Genomic DNA, 23,540 nt, shown 5'->3' with positions numbered 1-23,540 from the left:
GTGCATCCCACAAATCTCCATCAACTGCAAGATGCTATCCTATCAATATCCTCCTGAGACCCAGAAAAAAAAAGTTTTTTGAATTTAGTTTTTTTCCATGTCATCACACTGTTTAGAGCACAATAAACAAATGGTAAAAAAACACATATATAAAATAATATTTTATTCATACATTATGCTATGTCCTCTGTAGTGGACGCCAGGACTAAGTTGTTTAAAAAATAAAATGACATGAAATTATATGTATAGGCAAAAACAATGGGATTTTTTTTCAATCACCAATAAATTTTGGGGTTTCAGGATTTTTTCAACCAAAATTTGTATAAAGATTATTCTCAACTATGTTATGAAAGAAATAATGGAATGAATTGATACACCATTTTACTTTTTGCAATATGTGGGTAAAATGGCCATAAATTAATATTCCCATTCAATGCAATGTATCTATACACTGTATCTAATTTGCACATTAATGTGTTCTTGGAGCAACATTTAATGAAAAAAGAAGTGTAACAATTGGAGTAATTATTGGCAACATTTTAATAATATCATCTAATATTTCATAGGAATATTGATGTATAATTTATCTCCATATTCACTTGTTGTGTCTCCCAGAATGCCTGATAAACATGGTTTTAGTCCTGATGTCCTCTACAGTGGACACGTTTGAAATCAATGCCCTGTTCTGTAACAGAAAGTATTTTTTTTATTTGAAACCCCTTAACATTTTCCTGAGATGTTGTTTTATGAAATACAATTTGAAAAAGTAGTCCAATTTAAATATAATTACAATATATTATCATATTTCCATAAGAATGCTACATTTGATCACTAAATTAATGTCCAACATTTTTAAAGACCAAGGAGAAGTTGTTTTCATGGTGAAACCTCCAAACATTTGGTATCTCTGAAAAGTCCTGAATGTGCTCTTTACAGGACACCCAGGTTGTGTCATGTGACATGTATGATGTCAGAGAAATTCACTAAAATATAATGTCCACTACAGTGGACAAAAGTCTATTCTTGGGTCCCAGATGGGCCAACATTTCTAAAGAATGCTTTCAGCACCTTGTTGAATCAATGCCACGTAGAATTAAGGCAGTTCTGAAGGGGAAAGGGGGTCAAACACAGTATTAGTATGGTGTTCCTAATAATCCTTTAGGTGAGTGTATATTACCAACACAGCTTAAAATGATTTGCTTTCTTAGCATTTTTGTCTTGTTTTTCATTTCAAATATCTAAAAATACTTGACACTTGTGTTGTCTTGGTAATGTCAAGTTGTCATGACAAAGACACTGACAGGTTATGATGTATTGGTTTATGTCAAGTTGTCATAACAAAGACATATTAAACAATGTCATATTTGCATTAAAAATGTCATAATTGAGCGAATGACACTTAATGACAGTTGTCATAAACATGCATAAAACCTCCTTCATATTCATGACATGTGTCATGTCATGATTATGAAAGTGTCATGTCAGTCTTATGCACACCCCTTTAAGTAAAGTGTTACCAACAAGACTTACTATCTTAAGTCATCTTTCTTCTCAAGTAAATGTATCGTGATTTAAGAATGTTTAGATATTTGACTGGAAAACGAAAACACTGAGCAAGAAAATCATTTTTTTGCAGTGCATGTTTATTTTGTATTTAAAGTAACAAAAAAACCTCAGATATGCGTTAGTGAAAGTTACTTTTAAAAGTAATGTGTTACAGTATTGCGTTCCTAATTCCATTACTCAGTTACTTTTTAAGGAAAGTAATACGTTACGTTAGTTTTTCTCACCTGGACTTGGCTAGCTCGTTTGTTTGTTAATACCAAAAAAAAGTTCTGTTTTTGGAAGAATAGGATGCAGGAGAAGAAGGTTGTATGAGCAGAAATGTGTATCTTTACTGAAACACTAGAATCACTGTCGTATTGTCTTTCCACCTCAGTTCAGGTCAGTATTCCCATCAAAGCCACCGTGTCTGGAGGAAACCTGGGAGAGACGTACAAGGCTGTGCAGTTTCACCTTCACTGGGGTGTCGGTGGAGGGCCTGGGTCTGAACACACCGTCGATGGAGAGCAGTATCCTATGGAGGTGCGAGATACTGTTGCCATTCAATCCCAAATAAACGTCGGTTTTTAGCGAGGGTCCACGTACAGTGTGCGTGACGCAAATGTAGACACTAGAATCGTATGTGATTTTTGCACATTGAATTTATCTTGCACATGCCTTTGTCTTTTTAAGAAATAGCACTGCACTTTTACTTTTTTATTTATTAACTTGCTGTTATGCTGATATTGTCTTTGTTAATTATTTTATTTTTTGGAAATGTTTTAAGTAGGTTTTTAAAGTATTTTTATTAATTACTGAAGTAGTTGGTCAACACCGAGACCAGGGGCCGGTTTCACAAAGCTATTTCACACCGGTTTATAGTGTTAGACAAGTCTAAAATTTGCTCATAGACTAGTCTAATGCAAGTTAGACTGTTTCACAAAGATAAAGACTGACTTCATTTAGACTAAAAAAATTAGACACCCCAGGCTAACTCAGGTCTAAGACTCAGTTACCTTGGCAACCAGCAGCAACAATCAGTTACATTACAAACAGCCGAAAGAAAAGGGAAAATGGCTCATAATTTGTGGTTTGCTGACGGCGTTATGGAGAGAGCTATGAGAAGCGAAAGGGTTTTTAGGGACCGCAGTAACCTACTTGTACCATGTTTTTGTATCTTTTCTGTACGTCTTTAATGGTCGGATTAACGCTGTTAACTGGCGTAGCAATCTTTTTCCAAATTAAACATTTCTTCTTGTTACTACATTCTCCGCTAAATTTCTCAAGTAAAATGTCCTTGTGACCGTTATACTCCTCCAACACACACACATCTCCCGCTGGGGTAAACTGCACTGAGCGGGTGAATGCGCTTACTCGATCCGCCATGTTTTTTGTTTTGAAAAGTGTCTTATTTTACCCAGAATGCATTGCAGTGTAGTCCTACTTAAGATAGTCAGAGTCTTCAGTGCTTTGTGCAGCGGTCTGATTTAGATGTCTATCTGAAGTCTGACTATCTACTATATCTAAGCCGTAGTCAAAGTCTGTCTTTGTGAAACCGGCCCCTGAGTTCTTATTTCGTTCCCCTCATTATCCGTGTTGTGAGAATGTCAATAAAGTTAAGTCTAAGTCTATCAGTTGTTCCATAAGGTGGCAACAAAAAATATATACATTTCTTTAACTGATAAAAATCTCAAATCTACCACTGGTGGTAAAGAAAAACACCATCACGATAACACACACACCACTAAAATAATGCAATTAACAATCAACAACATAAAACCCTAATGGACATAACTGATGAGAAAAAATAAGAAGAATTTATTTCAGTGGAAAGCCCATTCTTTGAGGCCGCACAGATGTTTCTCGGCACGTCAATAAATTACGTGTTTTTTTTCACAGTAAAATAGATGATTTAGTCCCCCCCCCCCCCACAATTTTTTTTCATTTAACAGTATTTTACTGAAACGTCCCATTAGATATATTACAGCGTTTCATTGTATAGAATAGGGTAATGTACTGTTAACCAATTAAAAAGGCTTTTAACCATATAGTATTTTAAGGGAACACGTAAACGTTTTTTCCTTCGCATTTTTTGCGAACAGGCTAGAACATTAAAAACGTTTCCATTTTTAGTTGAAAACACTGTCGTGTAAATGGCCCAAAAGCCTTTTATTAATTCTTTCCCCGCCATTAGTGGAATTTTACCCATGTTTTCACTGTTATACAGTAGGGGGCGCTATTACACACTTCTGAAAGAGTGCAGACCCTCCAGATCAAAAAACAGCTGAAAAAAAAAGCAGAAACAAGTAATAAAAGCATTGCTTATGCACGTTGTAGTCTTTGAAATAAAAAATTCTCAGCTTAATGTTCAAAAAGTTGCTCTTTTGTGAATCTTACCGACATTCAAGTGTTGATTAAAGGCACACTGTGGAATTTTTGGCCACTAGGGTGCGCTCAACCTGTAATTTTCACGTCTAGTGCCCCTAGAGGCCACAAGCGCCGCAGCATTGTCGCAAAAGTCAACAAACAGTCAACCTCCCGTGTCTTTATGTGTGTGTAGATGGCATTTGATTTGTATGTTGGAGAAAGTTAATCGATTCACTACTGACCAAAATAATAATATAAATATAAGATTAATAATATAAATCCTATAAAGAAAACAAATTGAATAAAAGTAGCATACGCAGAAAACAATGTCTGATCAGGTAAGTCGCATTGACAAGGGTTGCCCAATCCTGCTCCTGCCGATCGTCTGTCCTGCACAGTTCATCTCCAACCCTAATCAAACACACCTGAAGCAAACAATTAACGTCTTCAGGATCTCTTTGCAATGGGTTGGAGATGAAATCGAGTAGTCGGGAAATCGTGTAACAAAACTGATATAACTCACTACATATTTCTGTTATTTGTAGTCTTCAGTTTGTTTTTCCTTTTACACAAATACAAACATATATGAGCTGAAAGAAAGGAAAAAAAACATTTACATTTGTATACGGCAGTATGTTGTGACTTATATCAGTTTTGTTACACGAATTCGCAGTAAATATTACATTATATATACACTTTTATGCCGATGTTTATTTTAAACTCTCCCTTTTTCTTTTTTTGGTCTCCTCTGACAAAATCTTTGCTTTCTTCGCTTTCTTCCGAATAGCTGTTGATTCAGCCATGACGACAACATACAGACGCCGGCAATCAAACGCGAGTTGAGCTCTCACGTTAGAATTTGAGGAAGTTGGGGTGGTGGGGGAAGTGACGTATGCCGTAAAGCGGTCGAATTTTGTAGTTCTTTTTGTGCTCGGGTTCCTACCCGAAACCCGAAGTTACATAGTGCCAGTAAAAGCGATACAGACACCTTCAGGCTTCGGCAGACGTGTCATTCAACCTATTGTAAGTCGATGTACCATCTCAATGGGTTTTGGTAATATATTATAAAGGTTGAAAAGTTCCACAGTGTGCCTTTAAAAAAAAATGCATAAAGCTCAAATAAAACGGTTATTTTGTTTTAAAAGCAGATGCTCTGTTCTTTATATATATATATATATTAGGGGTGTAACGGCTCACAAAACACACGGTTCAGTTCGATGCGATACACTTGTCATGTTCGGTACGGTTCGGTACGTTTTCGATACAGCAAAAAGAAGGAAATGCCAGAGAAATTTCCTTGATTTAATTTTTTTAAATTATATTTTTATTAAAACTACCATCATAAAGTATGATTTTTTTTACTTTGAGCAATGATGGAGCTATACTTGACTTTTCTTAGGAGCTTATAAAACAAAACAGCTCCTTGGACAAAATGAAATGTAATATTGTAGTAGTTATAAACAAATGTTTGTTTTAGTTCAGATTAACATTTGAGGGCAGCAATTGTGTTCATAATGTCAAAATAAAACCGACATGATGTTACTTGAAAGCATTATAGCCTACTATTCCTGCCACACTCCCATGGTTACAGTTAGTAGTGTTACTACAGTAAACCCATGGTGAATGTTGCTGATCTGTGGACACTGGAAAGTTCATTCATGGCACAATGTTTCTCCCTGGTTTCAGCGCTGTTTGATCCGTTAATAACAGAGAAATGTGAATGTTTCTCACTAGATCTCGCAGCGATGTTATTACTTCAGTGGCGATGGCGAATTCAAATGCTTTCTTTACTGGATTTCGCTGTGTAGTAACAGTGCTGATGATGAAGATCGGTCCAAACTGATAAACGGTCCGTCAAACACACAATAACGAGTAGCTCAGTTTCGTTCCGCTTACATTACATTTTCCATTTGATGTTGGGCAATGTTGTGGTCACGCCAGCGTCTCTTACATTATGAGCGCGCTTGCCACGCGCGCCTACATTTGAAATAACGAAATTTTGGTCGGCAGGAAAAATGGTCCAACGAACCGTTCGGTTTGAAAATGCGTACCGAAAACCGAACCGAAAGCCACGTACCGAACGGTTCGATACGAATATGTGTACCGTTACACCCCTAATATATATATATATATATATATTGCATGTTCACATATACAACCAAATATTCTGGGAGACATTACATTTTTGTGAAAATTGGCAGTGTCTGTCTTTTTTTTTTAAACGCATGGCGGGGAAAGAGTTAAAAACGGAAACTTATTAATGCAAACTTTTGAAAACGGGTTTCAAAATGCACGTTTTTTAAAACCATACTGTTAACAAAAACGTGAAGTTGTGAAAACGCTGACGCCATGCACATGCATAGACAGTATAAGAAGTGGACAGAGCCATCTCATTGGAACTCAGTTGAGACAGTTGAAGCCCATTTTTAGCGATTTTTGAGCACTTCCGTTCCTGACGCGCAGACTCAGACCGACTCAAACTAAGCTTGATGACGTGAGCAACCTGTCTGACAGACGTTACTCTTCTAGTAGCTGTGCGTGAAAATTGACAACGTTAATCTTGCAGAGACGGGGAACTTGAGCAAAGAGTTCTTTGGCGTGAGTGAGCAGGAGTAAGTATTCCGTTGCTTTTATGGACTCATTATCTATGGGCTTCTCCCTTGACGGGACGTCCCCCCGATTGCCTGCGAGCTTCTCCTCCTGTCTGTACGGTAACTTCTGTACAGCGCGACAGAGAGTCGAGTGGTTATGACGCAATCGTTAGCCTATTTTTACTAAAGCTGTTTCTACGGAGTCATAATGTAACATAGAAGGTAATGGAGCCCTTTATACATTGTCGTGTTTCTTTAGAAATAAATAATGGACAAATGGAGTCTTTAAACGCCTCAGATGTAAAGTTATTCGCTGTCAAAGTGACGCCAAAATGAATGGGAGTCAATGGAAATGCTAACGCAAGTGAAGTTCCGCTACAACATGGCGGCACCCGGCCGGCTTCAACATCCGGTCGATGGATTACCCCCTTGTGCACATGCGTATCACGTGTTCAGTCTGTAGGTGCGTTGTGTTTCGTTACAAAGTGACATCGCCATCTACTGGCCTGGCATGAATAATACAGCGTTTTTAGTCGTTTTTGCGGATCCGTGTGAACAGCGTGAAAAACACAGAGGAAAAACGTTTTCATTTTTAGTACATCGTCATATAAACCGTAAACCTATCCTAAATTGTTAAAATTACGATACATTTTTACTGTGATTAAATATTATAAATAAATGGCATTATGTATTCTCTCACCAGCTGCACATTGTGCACATGAAAGACAGATACAACAGACTTGAAGACGCACTCAAAGATCCTTCTGGAGTCGCTGTGTTGGGATTCTTCTACGAGGTTTGACACGCACGTGCTTTCAAATGCAGAGTTTGTAAAGTTTGCAAAGAGAATTTGAAATGATTTTGAATTCATATATGATGAAAAACATCAATAACGTCAGTTCTATCCGGCAGGAGTCGAGCAGCTCAAACAAAAAGTACGACCTCTTCACAACTGCCCTGCGCAGCGTGCAGAACACAAGTAAGACCTGAATATTACCTATTACAGGAATATTTCATCCGTGGCATGCTGTCGATTAGCACACACAATCATTTTGACTTGGTTTAAATATGTGCACTTTGTATTTTTGATAATCGTGCATTAATTTCCATGCTCCCTCGTTCACCGCTGTAAATGCATAAGATACACATATAATATTCGCAAAATAATTTATACATAAATGTAGATAGATTCCTCAAATCTCCTCTTCTGTTTATTAAGTGAATTCAAACATTTCTCAGAAGCACTTTCAAAAATGAAAAGTTGTCGAAATGTAGTATTTTTAATGTGTATTTGAACATTCATAGACGTTCTGTGTAAGTATGATTTTCACGTGTTTTAACAAACCGAGGGACGAATTGTATTTTTTTTTTTTTTTTGGAATTTACTTTAGGCCATTAGAAGCTATTCATAGTTTCAAGCCACAGATATTTTGATCACCTCTCAAAAATATGTGAGCAAAATGTAAGTTTTAGGGACTTGTGATCCATAAACAACAAATGCTACAGTATTTAATCACTAAAACAGCGGGACATTATAAAACGCTTTTCTTTATTATGGTTTTATATGGAAAAACAATTAACGAGAAACTGTGTGTTGCGTTTATATTCTGGGTTCATCTGCTTTCCTGTATATACAGGTGAAACTAAAAAAATTACAATATCGTGCAAAAGTTAATTTATTTCAGTAATTCAACTTAAAAGGTGCAACTAATATATTATATAGACTCATTACATGCAAAGTGAGATATTTCAAGCCTTTATTTCATAATCATAAATGATTATGGCTTACAGATATGAAAACCTTTTCACAATATTCTAATTTTTAATTTGGGGTTTTCATAAGCTGTAAGACAATCATCACAATTATAACAAAAAAAGGCTTGAAATATCTCACTTTGCATGTAATGAGTCTATATAATATATTAGTTTCACCTTTTAAGTTGAATTACTGAAATAAATTAAGTTTTGCACGATATTCGAATTTTTCGAGTTTCACCCACAAAATGTAATATAAACAAAAGAACAATAGCACGTCGACGTCAGAATGAATATATCCTGAAATATTCTTTTAAAAGTGAGTAATCTGCTCAATGTTCAACTAGTTTGCGGTGTGTCGGTTTAATGTTCAGAATCTCAGTCAGTTATTAGTAGTTTGACTTTCACTGTGACTCTTTTAAAACATTGATCTGTTTGTTTGAGCCAATTATGACTCAACCAATGACGTGAGTTTGAGGGACAATACAAGTATTTGTAAATGATTGTTATCTTTATTTTTCATTTTATAGTTCCGTTTGATGCTGTTAGTGGCACATAAACTACACACTTAACCTTCAGATCAACTGTTGTCGATCAATTATTTATTTTTTAAATTAAATGTAATGTAATGTAATTCCAAGAAGAAAAAAAACATCTTGCTAACTACATGGAAACTTTCCAAATACAGTCGTGGTCAGAATTATTGGCACTCTTGGTGAATATGATCAAAGAAGGCTGTGAATATAAACCTATCCAGCCACGACTTATTGTTTCACGGGAGTACAAATATGAGGAAACAAAATGTTTCTTAATCTTAATCATCCATCACAGCGAGTAAAACCAAAGAATATAGTTCTGATGGCCAGAAAAAGATTGTTGAGCTTCACAAAATAGAAAGTGGCTGTAAGAAAACCGCTAAAGCATTGAAAATTACCATTTCCACCATCAGGGCAATAATTAAGAAGTTCTAATCAACTAAGATTAAAAGATCGTGCGTCAATATTGTTTTAATGCATGGCGAGGAAGATAGTTCGAGTGGCCAAAGACTCTCCAAGGATCACAGATGGAGAATTGCAGAAATTAGTTGAGTCTTGGGGTCTGAAAACCTCATAAAAAAATGAAACAGCACCACATGTTGTTTAGGAGAGTTTCAAGAAAAATCCTTTGCTCTCATCCAAAAACAAACTCCAGCATACTCAGTTGTCAAACACGACTGGACCTTCACATGGGACTGGGTTTTATGGTCAGATGAAACCAACAAAAAAAGAGCTTGTTGGCAGCAAACACTCAAAATGGGTTTGGTTTGAACAGGGATAAAAATAATTGTACCCTGCCCCAAAAAAAAAAAAAAAAAAAAAAAAAATTTGTCCTAGTCCACTTAGCGTTCACATTGGTATCACGACTGTTTCCAGAAACCATATTGTCGCAAAGTGGTCGTTCAGCCACGTTGGTTTATGACGTCACGCAGGTGTTGGGAGTAATAACTTCTTTTAATGAAACTGTTAATGCGAGATGTTTTGATTTTGAATTACAGACATGCATCTGAGGAATATTTCTCATTTTTCTCAGTTATTTCGCTTTATTTCCAGATTCAATCATAGACTCGTTCACACACACTAGAGCTCGTTCGCACATGCGCACTCTTCAAAAACGACACTTTAAATCTCTTGACAAACTCAAAGACGTAAATGACATTTGTATGTATTCTAAATTAAAGACACGGGTTGCACTGAATGTCAGATTGCTTATTGTGCTCAAGTTAAGGATTTATTGAGTCCACATGTCATGCAATCTAGAAACTCCTCTTCTAACCACAGCTCGAGATCTGTCGCTCACACACACAACTCTGAGATGCTGATGCGAATGTTCGTTGGAAACGATGGTTTCGGGAAACTCGTTGAACTGCTCGTTGAAAAGAAAACATAGGCGACTGTTCACCAAATATTCATCACCATTTCAGTGTCTTTAAGTTTCTCTTGGGGTCCTCCTCCCGTTTTTGGATATTTCCTCTTAAATATTTCTTTTTCGGCATCTTGTACCATGTTTTTGTATCTTTACCTTTGTGTCTTTAAAGCTCCGCTCACCAGTCGGATTAACTGTTGTAGCAATCTTTGTCCAAATGAAACATTTCTTCTTGTTTCTACATTCTCCGCTAAATTTCCCAAGTAAAATGTCCTTGTGACCGTTATACTCCTCCAACACACACACATCTCCCGCTGGGGTAAACTGCACTGAGCGGGTGAATGCGCTTACTCGATCCGCCATGTTTTTTTGTTTTGAAAAGTGTCTTATTTTACCCAGAATGCATTGCAGTGTAGTCCTACTTAAGATAGTCAGGGTCTTCAGTGCTTTGTGCAGCGGTCTGATTTAGATGTCTATCTGAAGTCTGACTATCTACTATATCTAAGCCGTAGTCAAAGTCTATCTTTGTGAAACCGGCCCCTGCTGGACTTCTTATTCAGATACATGGCATCACGGATTCTAGCAAATACCAACATATAAAACTTTACAGCCTCTGCTAGAAATGTTATAATAGGCCGTGGTTGGATCTTCCATCAGGAGAATGATCCAAAACAAACGTCAAAATCAACACAACAGTCCCCAAACCTGAACCCTATAGAAAACCCAAGAGGAGAGTGTATCAACACGGACTTGGGAATCTGGAGATATTCTCTATCAAGGAATGATATCTGATATCCAAACTCATCAGGCGTTATAGAAGAAGAGTCAGAGCTGTTATCTTGGCAAAAGGAAGTAGCAAAACGTATTGAATAAAAGGGTGCCATTAAAGGGATAGTTCAGTTTGAAATAAATTTTTGGTATGTTTTAGCTTACCTCAAGGGCATCCAAGATGTAGGTGTCTTTGTTTCCGCAGTAGTTTCAATTTTGATATTTTAAGGTTAAACCGTTCTTGTCTGTCAGTCATATAATGCAGGTCTATGGTCACCACCTCAAAGAGCATGCACAGAGAAGTCCAGATTAAACATGATTTTATGACTCGTAAATGTAAGTACACATTGATGGCCTAAGACACGAAACGAGCGGTTTGTGTGAGAAAACCAACAGTATTTATATCGTTTTTACCTCTTGTAAACACAGCCACGTCCAAGTGATCTGAGGGCGCCGGCGCTTCGGTCTTTTCCGGAAAGCGCCGGAAGTGATCTCTCGCGCGTGTACCTCACTCATACAATTGTTTTGTTTTTTATTTTTTTGGAATTGTTTTCTTTTACGACGGTTTAAACATCCCGGATAAGTGCAAATTAGTACCCTTTTAATTAGCCGTCTTACCTACAATCTCTGTTCTGTGTAAACAATGAGTGACGTACACGCGCGAGAGATCACTTCCAGACCGAAGCGCCGGCGCCCTCAGATCACTTGGACGTGGCTGTGTTTACAAGAGGTAAAAACGATATAAATACTGTTGGTTTTCTCACACAAACCGCTCGTTTCGTGTCTTAGGCCATCAATGTGTACTTACATTTACGAGTCATTAAATCATGTTTAATCTGGACTTCTCTGTGCTGCTCTTTGAGGTGGTGACCATAGACCTGCATTATATGACTGACAGACAAGAACGGTTTGACCTAAAAATATCAAAATTGAAACTACTGCGGAAACAAAGACACCTGCATCTTGGATGCCCTTGAGGTAAGCTAAAACACACCAAAAATTAATTTTAAAGTGAACTATCCCTTTAATTGTGGCAAATGTGTATTAGAGAAAAACATATTTCGTAATGAGATTTTCCCCCAATTACAATTGTTATACTTCAATGAAAGGTTAGATTTTTGAGAATTTTTTTAATAAAAGGTCAAAAGGATTTACAATGCAGATTTATTTCCGCAGGCTTCTTTAATCATATGTACCAAGGGTGCCAATAATTCGGACCAGGACTGTATATTATGCATTGTTTTCAAGGATAGCAAATAATAATAACTACAGACTAAAGAGACGCGGGTCAGTGTAATGAAAAACGACACTTGATCTAAAGATGTGTTAAAAAACCAAAACATTACGCCGCCAAAACACAGCACAGCGGTTAAAGACATCTGTCTAGTGTGTGTTTACATTGAAAAACAATGGAAAAGTAGTGCAGTGGAATGCAAAAAACGTGTTGTGTGTGAATGAACAGCCTCAAAATTGAATACCTCTTTTTGATTTGACCAGATGGAAACACGACCCTTCGCAAGATCTCTCTGAATCAGCTCATTCTGTCTGAAGGGAACATGACGAACTATTACCGGTACGACGGGTCGCTGACCACACCGGGCTGCACCGAGGCTGTGGTGTGGACCGTGTTCGAGAACGCCATTCCCCTCCACGGAGAACAGGTACGACACACACTTCACTATCGGGAATATTGAGTTGCCTAGTTTTAAAAATTCAAGTCGTACAATTTTAGTAGTTTCTGAGTTGGATGGACAATCAAATTTAAACATCGCGGAGGAGAGAACTAGTGACTGTTTGTTTAGTTGTATTCATATTTTGGTAACACTTTACAATAAGGTATCATCAGTAAACATGAACGACAGCATTTATTAATCTTTGTTAATGTTAATTTCAACATTTACGAATACATTATTAAAATCAAAAGTTTTATTTGATAACATTAGTTAATGCACTGTGAACTAACAATGAACAGCTGTATTTTTATTAACTAACAAAGATTAACAAATACAGTATCAAATGTATTGCTCATGGTTAGTTCATGATAGTTAATACAATAACGAATGTTAACAAATTAACCTTATTGTAAAGTGTTACCAATATTTCTATATTTATATTGCTTTCCCTTGCTTTTACAGTCCTGTATTTATGTGGACACTACAGGTCAACAGTTTGGAATAAATACGATTTTTTATGTTTTTACTGTATTTATGATTAAATAAATTCAGCCTTGGTGAGCAGAGGCTTTTCAAAAACATAAAAAAAAAACTTTTGACAGGTAGAGTATAAATAAATAGCATATTGTATGTATTTTACACAGCAAAAATAGTATTTATTTTACCGAAACTTCAGAATCGACAGCAAGTTGACTAAATCTAGATACTGTGGTGAATTATACAATTGCACGGGTAATTTTTATATGGTTTATATTTCATTCAAAATCCACTGGATATTGGCTAAATGTCTAAATAGGCAAGAATGAACATTGTATCCCCATATTGTTCACCCATACGCAAAAAAATCTTTTGATTCCGACTTGAATTTTGCAAAACAAGCTCTGGTGAAAACTAAGGTTAATCGCTAAGATAAAACCTATGCCCTCATCTAGAGATTCATAAAGATTGTAAGAATCCTCTCAGAAAACTCTTAATTTAGTTTAAAACCTTTTACGTAGGAGTCTTAGCTTAAGAGCGATTCGGGACCGATCTGAGAGCAACTCTTGAGTAAGGAAAAGACTCAGATCTTAGTGAGGAGGCGGGGCTGACCCCATTGCTATGTATGACACAATCTTTTGAAGACTGTGATTGGTTGGTTGTCCAAGAAGGAAAAAAAGAGTGATTTTAAGTATAGGGTCTATTCTAAGCCTTCACTTTGAAATTACATGCATAATTTTTCCTATTTTACCGTTTTCACACACACACACACACACACACACACACACACACACACACACACACACACACACACACACACACACACACACACACACACACACACACACACACACACACACACACACACACACACACACACACACACACACACACACACTATATACTGTATTTGTATATAAATCCGTTTTTTTATTTACCATGCTGTTAATTTCCTATAAGGTGTTTGATTGGCTTAGAATAATAAAACTTGTTCCACTTTTTCCAATTACACTGATTGCTGGCATGTCTATTTAAGTGGTGGTTTGAATGTTGGTTTTAATGTAACAAACATGAAATCAAATCCAAGACGGACGAGAAAGGACTGGACAGAGGAACAGTGTTCACTGTTAGCCCAGTTAGTGGACGGACACAAGGCCGTCCTTAAAGGAAGATTCGGGCCGGGTGTCAATCTATAGCGTCTCATTAACTCACTGTCATCCATCGTCTGCAACACATTTCTTCTCCCTCTTCGTCTTTCTGCCATCTCTCCTCTGATAAAGAAACTCTTAAGCCTCTTAAAAGTCCTCATCCGTACTCCTAACAACTTTGACCTTAAGACCTCTTTTAAAGGGGTCATATAATGCCATTTTTGTACAAGATAATATGATTCTTTAGGGTCTAAATTAAAAGTTTGTAATATACTTTAATTAAAAATTCTCATTAGTATTGTAAGAAAACACTTATTTTACCTGGTCAAAAACAGCTCTGTTTTCAGCACGCCGTTTCAGTGCATATGACTTTAAATGATAATGAGCTTTGCTCACCCCGCCCCTCTGTTCTATGCGTACACGTTTGTAACACAATAACACAATAACCATAACGCATTGTTCATTATAAACGTGGGATTATGAATTATATGGAGAACGTCGTACATAGAAAACATGCCGTAATGTACCCTGAGTGTAAACCTTAGGCGCATTCATCGTGAAGCGATTTGCAAAGATATAAATATTAATATAAAGTTTAATAAAACGTTACACTCACTTCAGTTGTTCTAGAGGTTCAGCAGGAACACGAATATCTGGTACCGATCCTTTTTTCATGAGCAGCTTCTTAGCAAATCCAGCTTTATACTGACCCTCGTTTATAAAGCAGTCTGGTGAGAAATGATTCACGCAAACATGAAAGCATTGACGTTGCTCGTGGGGAATATTCCCTTCGAAAACAAACTCAGCCACTGCGTCTTCAGCGGTTCGGATTCAGGAACATTAAAATGACTGTGTTCGTTATTACACCCAAGAACAGAACACCACAATCGCTTAGACGCCATTCTGCTCATAGACAGTGCTCCAGCATATCAACAATGACCGCGCCGGTCCGCGCAGACTATGATTGACAGCTCTCACGAGCGAGGGCGGGTCTGTGTTGAAACGCTCCTGTCAATCAACAATCGTGGGAGGGGCTTCTGACCGTGTGACGTCACACGGTCGAACGGCTTGATTTGAGGCAGGGGAAAACATATAAGGAGATTAAAACAAAAACACTGGATGGATTTTTATCATTATATGATGGTTGTGTACAGGCACTGCCAACACACATTTCAGTACAATCAACTTGTAAAAGTGCATGTACCATTATATGACCCCTTTAAGGGTTAAGATGCTTTCTGAATTACTTTTTTCTTTACTAGGATTTTTTCTTTAATTTTAAGAGCAAACGCCCACATTTCTAAGAATTTTCTTAGAATTTTGTCACTAGGACCGACTCTTTGCATTAAGATTCTTTATGAATACGGGCCCTGGAGACGATCATCGATTGCTAGACTAGACTATTGACGGATTTAAGAAAGAAGGACAGAATCGCTCTGATTTTAAAATCCCTTTAATGGTTACCCATCAGATATCGGATCGGCTTCAAGGTCTTATTAATCATTTTTTACACTTGAACTGATCTCGCTCCCTCTTAAATGTTATTCTACACCAGCCAGTAAAGAATTTGAGATCGGACGATAACATTTTGCTTCAGGTGCTGAAAAGGCGATCGTGCCCAGATTATTGAATAACTCGCTCTGCCCTCACTGTGAATGCGTTTAAAATGGCTTTGAAGAAGCACTTTTACATCTTAGCTTTAGAGTCTGACCCAGGAGAGAACTAAATATTAGTATTTTATGTCATATTTATATTGTTGTGTTTGTATTGTCTGTGTTTGGTTTTCTTGATTCACTTTGGGCTGCACTTGTTGCAGTAAAAAATGTGCTTTATTAGAAAATATACTAAATTAGAAAATATACTAAGACACTAAGAACTAAGAAGTGTAATTACGACTTAAAGGGCCCTAAAAAATGAACATGGTTTTAAACCTGTATGACTATCTTTGATTATTAATATTATCTTCATAATATCAAATGTTGTATTTGATAACATTAATGCTCTGTGAACATAACAATGAACAGCTGTATTTTTATTAACTAACTTTAACAAAGATTAATAAATTATGTAACAAATGTATTGCTCATTGTTAGTTCGTGTTAGTTAGTTAATGTTAACAAATTAGACCTTATTGTTACAGAAATATATATATATATATATATATTTTTTTTTTTAAAGACAATCACACATAGCAAAATTACTAAAACTTAAACTAAAATTAAGTGATAAATAATATATTGGATATAAAATTCAGAAGTGAGAAATAGGAAATTTATGATAGCGCGAGAGCATTTAAAGGGCCAGTTCACCCTAAAAAATGAACATGGTTTTAAACCTATATAACAAGTTAGACCTTATTGTAGTATTACAGAAATATAAAAAAAATAATAATAAAAATGACACAAAATTACTAAAACTAAAATTCTGATGTGAGAAGTAGGAAATTTATGATTTAAAGGGCCAGTTCACCCTAAAAAATGAACATGGTTTTAAACCTGTATGACTATCTTTGTTTATTAATATTATCTTCATAATATCAAATGTATTTGATAACATGAATGCTCTGTGAACATAACAATGAACAGCTGTATTTTTATTAACTAAATTTAACAAAGATTAATAAATATTGTAACAAATGTATTGCTCATTGTTAGTTCGTGTTAGTTAGTTAATGTTAACAAATTAGACCTTATTGTTACAGACATATATATATATATATATATATATATATATATTTTTTTTTTTTTTTTTAAAGACAATCACACATAGGAAAATTACTAAAACTTAAACTAAAATTAAAGGCACACTGCGGAACTTTTTGGCCACTAGTGGCGCTCGACCTGTAACTTTCACGTCTAGCGTCCCTAGAGGCCACAAGCTCTGCAGCACTGTCGCAAAAGTCAACCGGTCCGCCTATAGACAGTGGGTCAGCTTCCCGTGTCTTTAGATCAGTGGTTCTCAATCTTGGTCCTAGGGAGCCACTGCTCTGCACATTTTATATGTCTCCTTTATCTGACACACCCACTTCAGTTAATAAAGCTCTTTCCTAACGAGCTGATGATCTGAATCAGGTGTGTTAAATGAGGGAGACATACAAACCATAGGCGGAGTTTGGGGGGGGCTAGGGGGGGCACTGCCCCCCCAGACCAGAGCCAATTAATGCCTGCCTTGTGCTTTGAAAAAAAAATATATATACTGTATTCATATTTTCTCATTTTATTTGTCTTATCTTATCATTTTTGCGGGTATAATGAGTAAGTTAAGGCTAAATTATTTTTAATTACTGTATTGAAAAAGAAGCTAATTTTCTCACGACTGGCGGATCTCAAAGTATCGCGGTAAGTGAGGAATTTCCTGTGTGTTTTTCGCGTACAGACACGTCCGTTCACATGGATCCCCAAAAAGGACTAAAACCGCTGTATTATTCATGCCAGGCCGACTCTCCATGAGAGGATAAAGAACAGGCTGCGGTTGACGATGGGAGCAGCCAGGTTTTCTTCTCTTGCGATCCTTCACATCGAAAGCGACATTACGGCCAAGCTCTCACCTGAGACCATTATCGACGCAGGACGCAAAAAAACGAAAATTACTGTTGCACTAGTCTGAGCAATATCTAGGTCTGTAAGTTTTATTTCTCTGCCAAATAACTGCTTAAGATGGAGAAAAACTCAACACACTGCTTTCAATATGCTGTTCAATATGTTTCAAAAGTGGAGAGTAGGCTATGTGACCGTTAATTTTTCCCGTGTCTCAATGTTTTAAATGTTTCATGAAATGGCTACAACAAAATGCGAAATAACTTTTTTTTTTTAATCGCTCTCATTGCCACATGTGTTTCAAACGTGGAGAGTAGGCTATTGTGTGACTGTTCATTTTTCCCGTGTCTCAAAATGTTTTAAATGTTTCATGAAGTACAATAAAATGCGAAATATAACTTTAATCACTCTCATTGCCACAATGTGTTTTGAAAAAAGGAAAGAAAAGAAAAACTAAAAATCTTTTTGTTTTGGTTGAAGATAATATTTTAACAGTGCAAAAGTGGTCCACATTTCATTTATCCGAATTGTGTCCGAACGACAATGATTGCTACATGAATGAATGAATGAATGCTACAATGATTTTTTTTTTTTTTGCCCCCCCTGGCTCGAATGTCAAACTCCGCCTATGATACAAACTGTGCAGAGCAGTGGCTCCCTAGGACCAGGATTGAGAACCACTGCTTTAGATTATGTGTGCTTGCAGTGTTTGAGGCGGGCAGCCTGGCCGCGGTCGATTCCCTTATAGCAGTCTGCTGAGAGAGAGCGAGCGGGGCGAGCCCCGTGGGGCTTATGGTGTGTTCACACCGAACGCGAATAGAGCGTCAAATACGCGTCTATCGCGTCTAGTTAGACGCTTGAACATTCGCTCGAGTTCAAATATTTCAACTTGCGCGGAAGACATTCGCGGCAAACGCGTCGCCCAATTCGCGTCATTCGCAACGCCTGGCGCGAATGATGCGTCTATTCGCGTCTTTGCATTGACTTTGTATGTAATCTACTCGCGGAAATAATTAAATTCGCGTTCGGTGTGAACACACCATTAGTGCTAACATGTCTGTGAGTGAATGTGGGCGCGGGACGGCGGGCACATTTACTGCACTAAAAACACCGTCGGCCTGAGCTGACTGTAAGCTATGTGTGTTGGTTTCGTTTTACAGAAACCGTGGGACATGTTGTCTGTAGTGTTTGTGGGCACTGAGTCGTGGGAACGTTCACTACATTTAATGTAGCAGCTACATTTGACATGAGTCGATTTTATTTGTTCGAGCCCTGCACTGTGGCGGGCTGTGTTTGTGTGTAGAAATGAACAATGGGCTGTGGGCATTTTATTACACTCATAACACCATCGGCTGTGGCCGGAATACCAGACAATACTACACTGCTTATATGATTTATCTGTCACCTTGGAAACGGCATTTGTGTGCAGGCAAGCGTTAGCATCGGTCGGGCACCCATCCTCCTCCTGTAGCTCCATAGACGTGTAACGTTAGCTCACGCCAGCGAGCGAACGCTGGACCAATGGTGATCCTCGTCCTGGCTTTTCATTTGTCACTATGCCCTTTTCTTTTTTTTAGTGTCCTCTGACAAAACCTTTGCCTTCTTCCTTGTAGCTGTTGGTTCGGCCATGACAAAAACATACAGACGGCAATCAAACGCGAGTTGAGCACTCACGTCAGAATCTGAGGAAGTTGTGGGTGGTGGGGGAAGTGACGTATGCCGTAAAGCGGTCGAATTTTGTAGTTCTTTTTGTGCTCGGGTTCCTACCCGAACCCCGAAGTTACATAGTGCTAGTAAAAGCGATACAGACACCTTCAGGCTACGGCAGACGTGTCATTCAACCTATTGTAAGTCGATGTACCATCTCAATGGGTTTTGGTAATATATTATAAAGGTTGAAAAGTTCCACAGTGTGCCTTTAAGTGATAAATAATATATTGGATATAAAATTCAGAAGTGAGAAATAGGAAATTTATGATAGCGCGAGAGCATTTAAAGGGCCAGTTCACCCTAAAAAATGAACATGGTTTTAAACCTATATAACAAATTAGACCTTATTGTAGTGTTACAGAAATATAAAAAAATAATAATAAAAATGACAATCACACAAAATTACTAAAACTAAAATTCTGATGTGAGAAGTAGGAAATTTATGATTTAAAGGGCCAGTTCACCCTAAAAAATGAACATGGTTTTAAACCTGTATGACTATCTTTGATTATTATTATTATTATTATCTTCAAACAGCTTCGGGCGTTTTCCACCCTGAAGTTTCATGATGGGAAGCCAATGGTGGAAACCTTCAGACCCGTTCAGCCTCGTAACAGCCGTGTGGTGTATCGGTCCAGTGGACCAGCGTTAGCGGTCAGCATCGTTCTTCTCTTGGCCTCCGTCAGCACAGCGTTCGGCCTGTCCCGTCTCAACTAGAGCTAACCGACCCGTACCTGCACAACTAACACAATGAGTTCTCATCGAATCAACGGACCAACAGGATCAAGACAAACCACAGAGTCACGGCGTCTCAAACGCTGCCGACTCAATAAAACCACAAACACGCCATTTCTACAGGAGTAGTTAGTGTAGAAACGACGGACTGCATGAGTAGAGTGACCATTAGACGTTTGATCATAGCTATCAATAGAGCTGGACTAAAGCCTCGGATCCTCTGTGAAGGTCTGACGGGTAATAAATGCATGACCTTTATCTATTATAGACATCTGCCAAGACACATGCATATGCACACGAACACACACACGGCTATATTTATGATGCTGGAAGGCATTACAAATACACACAATGATGATCAGCACTTTTCATGTGAATGATGCAGAGGTCAAGGGTGAAAGGTCACAGAGCCTCGAGAATAGAGCAGACAAAGCAAATACACAACTTTACATTTACTTGGATTGAATTTATACATTTTTAGGGTGTTTTTACACTTGAGTTAAGAAGAATCAAACAGCTATATAAAAAAACAAAGGACTGAAATATACATACCGTAATTCCTCAAATAAAGGCCGGGGCCTTTATTTACCTGAACTGCAGATGGTAGCCGGCTTTTATTTGAAGCAGGCTTTTATTAGAGGCAGGCCTTTATTTCTAATTCGCGATCCCCGCCCGCCCGCCAGCCAAGTTTCCATGGTGACGCGACATGCTTGGCACGTGTTCACCACAGCCAAAATAGCGCTGTATGACAGATGTAGCGCTTTTATTTCTAAATATTAACAAACTTGCTTACCATGTCATCAACTATCTTCTATTCTGACTCTCAAATCCGTGTAAGTGAGTTTGTTTTGTCGTTTAAAACCCTTTATAAATGATCTTGATCTGTAACGTGAGATGGGCACCGCAGTTCGGAGATTCCTGTTGTATTTGTTAAGTTACAGCGCGTGAATTCTTCAGTTTCTCCCGAAATACATGAAAGTAAGTGGCCGGTGAACTGGGAGAAGAATAGAGTAAACTTCATAGTTACTTACACTGTGTATCTGATATGAATAAAACACGTCGCCAAATATATTTGAATGGATTGTTATTGCTGCTTCCATAGACACCATTGTGTATTTTACAAACTATAAATTTATTGTTTTGCTATAAATCATATCTATTTAAATGTCTGAAACCTAAAATAAACATGTGGTTAAAAACACTTAATAGTTGTGATATATGACAAGCGCTGAGCGCGTCCGTCTTTGAGTGTACATTCATTTAAAGTGTACCTATTCACACTATTTTTTCCCCGGCCTTAATTTGAGACCGGCCTTTATTTGTCCGCGTTGACCACGCCCCCGGCCACTATCAGAGGCCCGGCGTTTATTTGAATACCGGTCTTTATTTGAGGAATTACGGTATTTTGTTTAAATAATGTGTGTATCTATATATATATATACATATATACACAGCAAGTTACATTACTCCATATACATATATTTATACACAATTTATTGACAAAGCAAATACACAACTACATTTATTAAGATTTAATTTATACGTTTTTAGGGTGTTTTTACACTTGAGTTAAAAAGAATCAAACAAATAGGCTATATAAAAAAAACAAATGACTGAAATATACATATTTTGTTTCAATAATGTGTGTGTCTATATATATATGTATATATATATATACAGCAAGTTACATTACTTCATATACATATATTTATACACAATTTATTGACAAAGCAAATACACAACTTTACATTTACTTGGATTGAATTTATACGTTTTTAGGGTGTTTTTACACTTGAGTTAAAAAGAATCAAACAAATAGGCTATGTTAAAAAAAAACAAAGTACTGAAATATACATATTTTGTTTCAATAATGTGTGTCTATATATATATATATATACACAGCAAGTTACATTACTCCATATACATATATTTATACACAATTTATTGACAAAGCAAATACACAACTTTACATTTACTTGGATTGAATTTATACGTTTTTAGGGTGTTTTTACACTTGAGTTAAGAAGAATCAAACAAATATATAAAAAAACAAAGGACTGAAATACACATTATGTTTAAATAATGTGTGTGTCTATATATATATATATATATATATATACACACAGCAAGTTACGTTACTCCATATACATATATTTATACACAATTTATGATATATATCTTAAATTGTGCGTATACATACACATATATGAGTTTGTTTTCTTTTAAAGGGATCAGTGTTTGTTTGGAGCGTTTACATGTAAAATGTTATTTTACCTTTCAGACCCCTAAAAATGAAGTGTGAAAACACCCCAAAGTCACTTTTAAAAAAGGAACCAAGTACTTTGGCATTTCTAAGTTGAACCCAGACATGCATTGCTTCATACAGACACACAATAGATAGGTCAGCGAAGACAGTCAAAAGAAAAGCGTTATCTTTGAGAAGAGGTCGTTTTAAAATGAACTAAATGTACAACACAATTTCACAACACTCACACACACTCTCGGCTTGATATTTACACACATTTGGACTTGCTGTAGACGTCTAAAGTCATGCATCTTGCGCACAAACTTAGTATATGCTGTAGATTCTGTTCCAGTCTGTTGTGAGGACACATGATTTGTGTTTTTAAAATGTGAGGATGTTTATAATGTGACGTATATAATATGAAGAACACATAATGTTAGAAGTATTTTGCCATAAAGACATTTCAGACTGTATAAGCAGGGATACGTGCAACTTCTACTCATGATCTACCTTTTCTTTATGTTTAACTTTTTTTTCTACACATTATGTATGTATGTATGTTTTTCTGTTTGCATCATTGCTGAAAGTGAATGAATCTGACCTCCTCTGGACACTGGAATCAATGATCGCTGTCATATGTGCATATTGACCATTTATTCTTCATTAAATGTTGGTTTTGTCAACATGTCAGAATGCACTGATGATATTATGATGATGTAACTGCTGTATGATGTAGAGAATGCATTCCATTATAATAAACAATGTCTGCATTTCATTTTTAAATTAGTCTCTTGAATTCTTTTTTTTTCTCCAGATAACTTAAAAAAAAATTCCAAGTGATTAAATTAAAGTTAAGCTCTATTGACTGTCAGTGTACAACAATTTCCCCATATCAATCAGCCTATTTTTTAATTATGCATTTTTATTTTTCATATTATTCATATTAATAAATGAATCAAAACACAGCATAGCTTAAAGGTCTTGTTAAGTGTTGTTATTGTTAACTTAAAAAATAGTTAATTGAAATAAAGCTGAAATAAAATACAATAAAATAGAAATATTATATGAAAAATTTGAAATGTTGCCTTGGC

At 36.7% G+C, this 23,540-nt stretch overlaps 1 protein-coding gene across 1 annotated transcript in view; it reads left to right on the top strand.

The window, feature by feature from the left end:
* ca4a (carbonic anhydrase IV a) overlaps window positions 1-20,714 on the top strand; it is a 31,798-nt gene extending 11,084 nt beyond the window's left edge. The window contains exons 5-9 of the mRNA XM_056242659.1: window positions 1,940-2,085; window positions 7,204-7,296; window positions 7,413-7,479; window positions 12,423-12,586; window positions 20,007-20,714. Coding sequence (XP_056098634.1) covers window positions 1,940-2,085; window positions 7,204-7,296; window positions 7,413-7,479; window positions 12,423-12,586; window positions 20,007-20,186 — 650 coding nt within the window. The 3' untranslated portion in view covers window positions 20,187-20,714. The remainder of the gene's footprint in view (window positions 1-1,939; window positions 2,086-7,203; window positions 7,297-7,412; window positions 7,480-12,422; window positions 12,587-20,006) is intronic.
* The last annotated feature ends 2,826 nt before the right edge of the window (window positions 20,715-23,540 follow it).

Source organism: Rhinichthys klamathensis, unplaced genomic scaffold (genome assembly GCF_029890125.1).
Source record: "Rhinichthys klamathensis goyatoka isolate OS25496 unplaced genomic scaffold, OSU_Roscu_1.1 h1tg000738l_1, whole genome shotgun sequence".
Taxonomy (NCBI): domain Eukaryota; kingdom Metazoa; phylum Chordata; class Actinopteri; order Cypriniformes; family Leuciscidae; genus Rhinichthys; species Rhinichthys klamathensis.
This window is presented reverse-complemented; position numbering and strand designations above follow the sequence as displayed.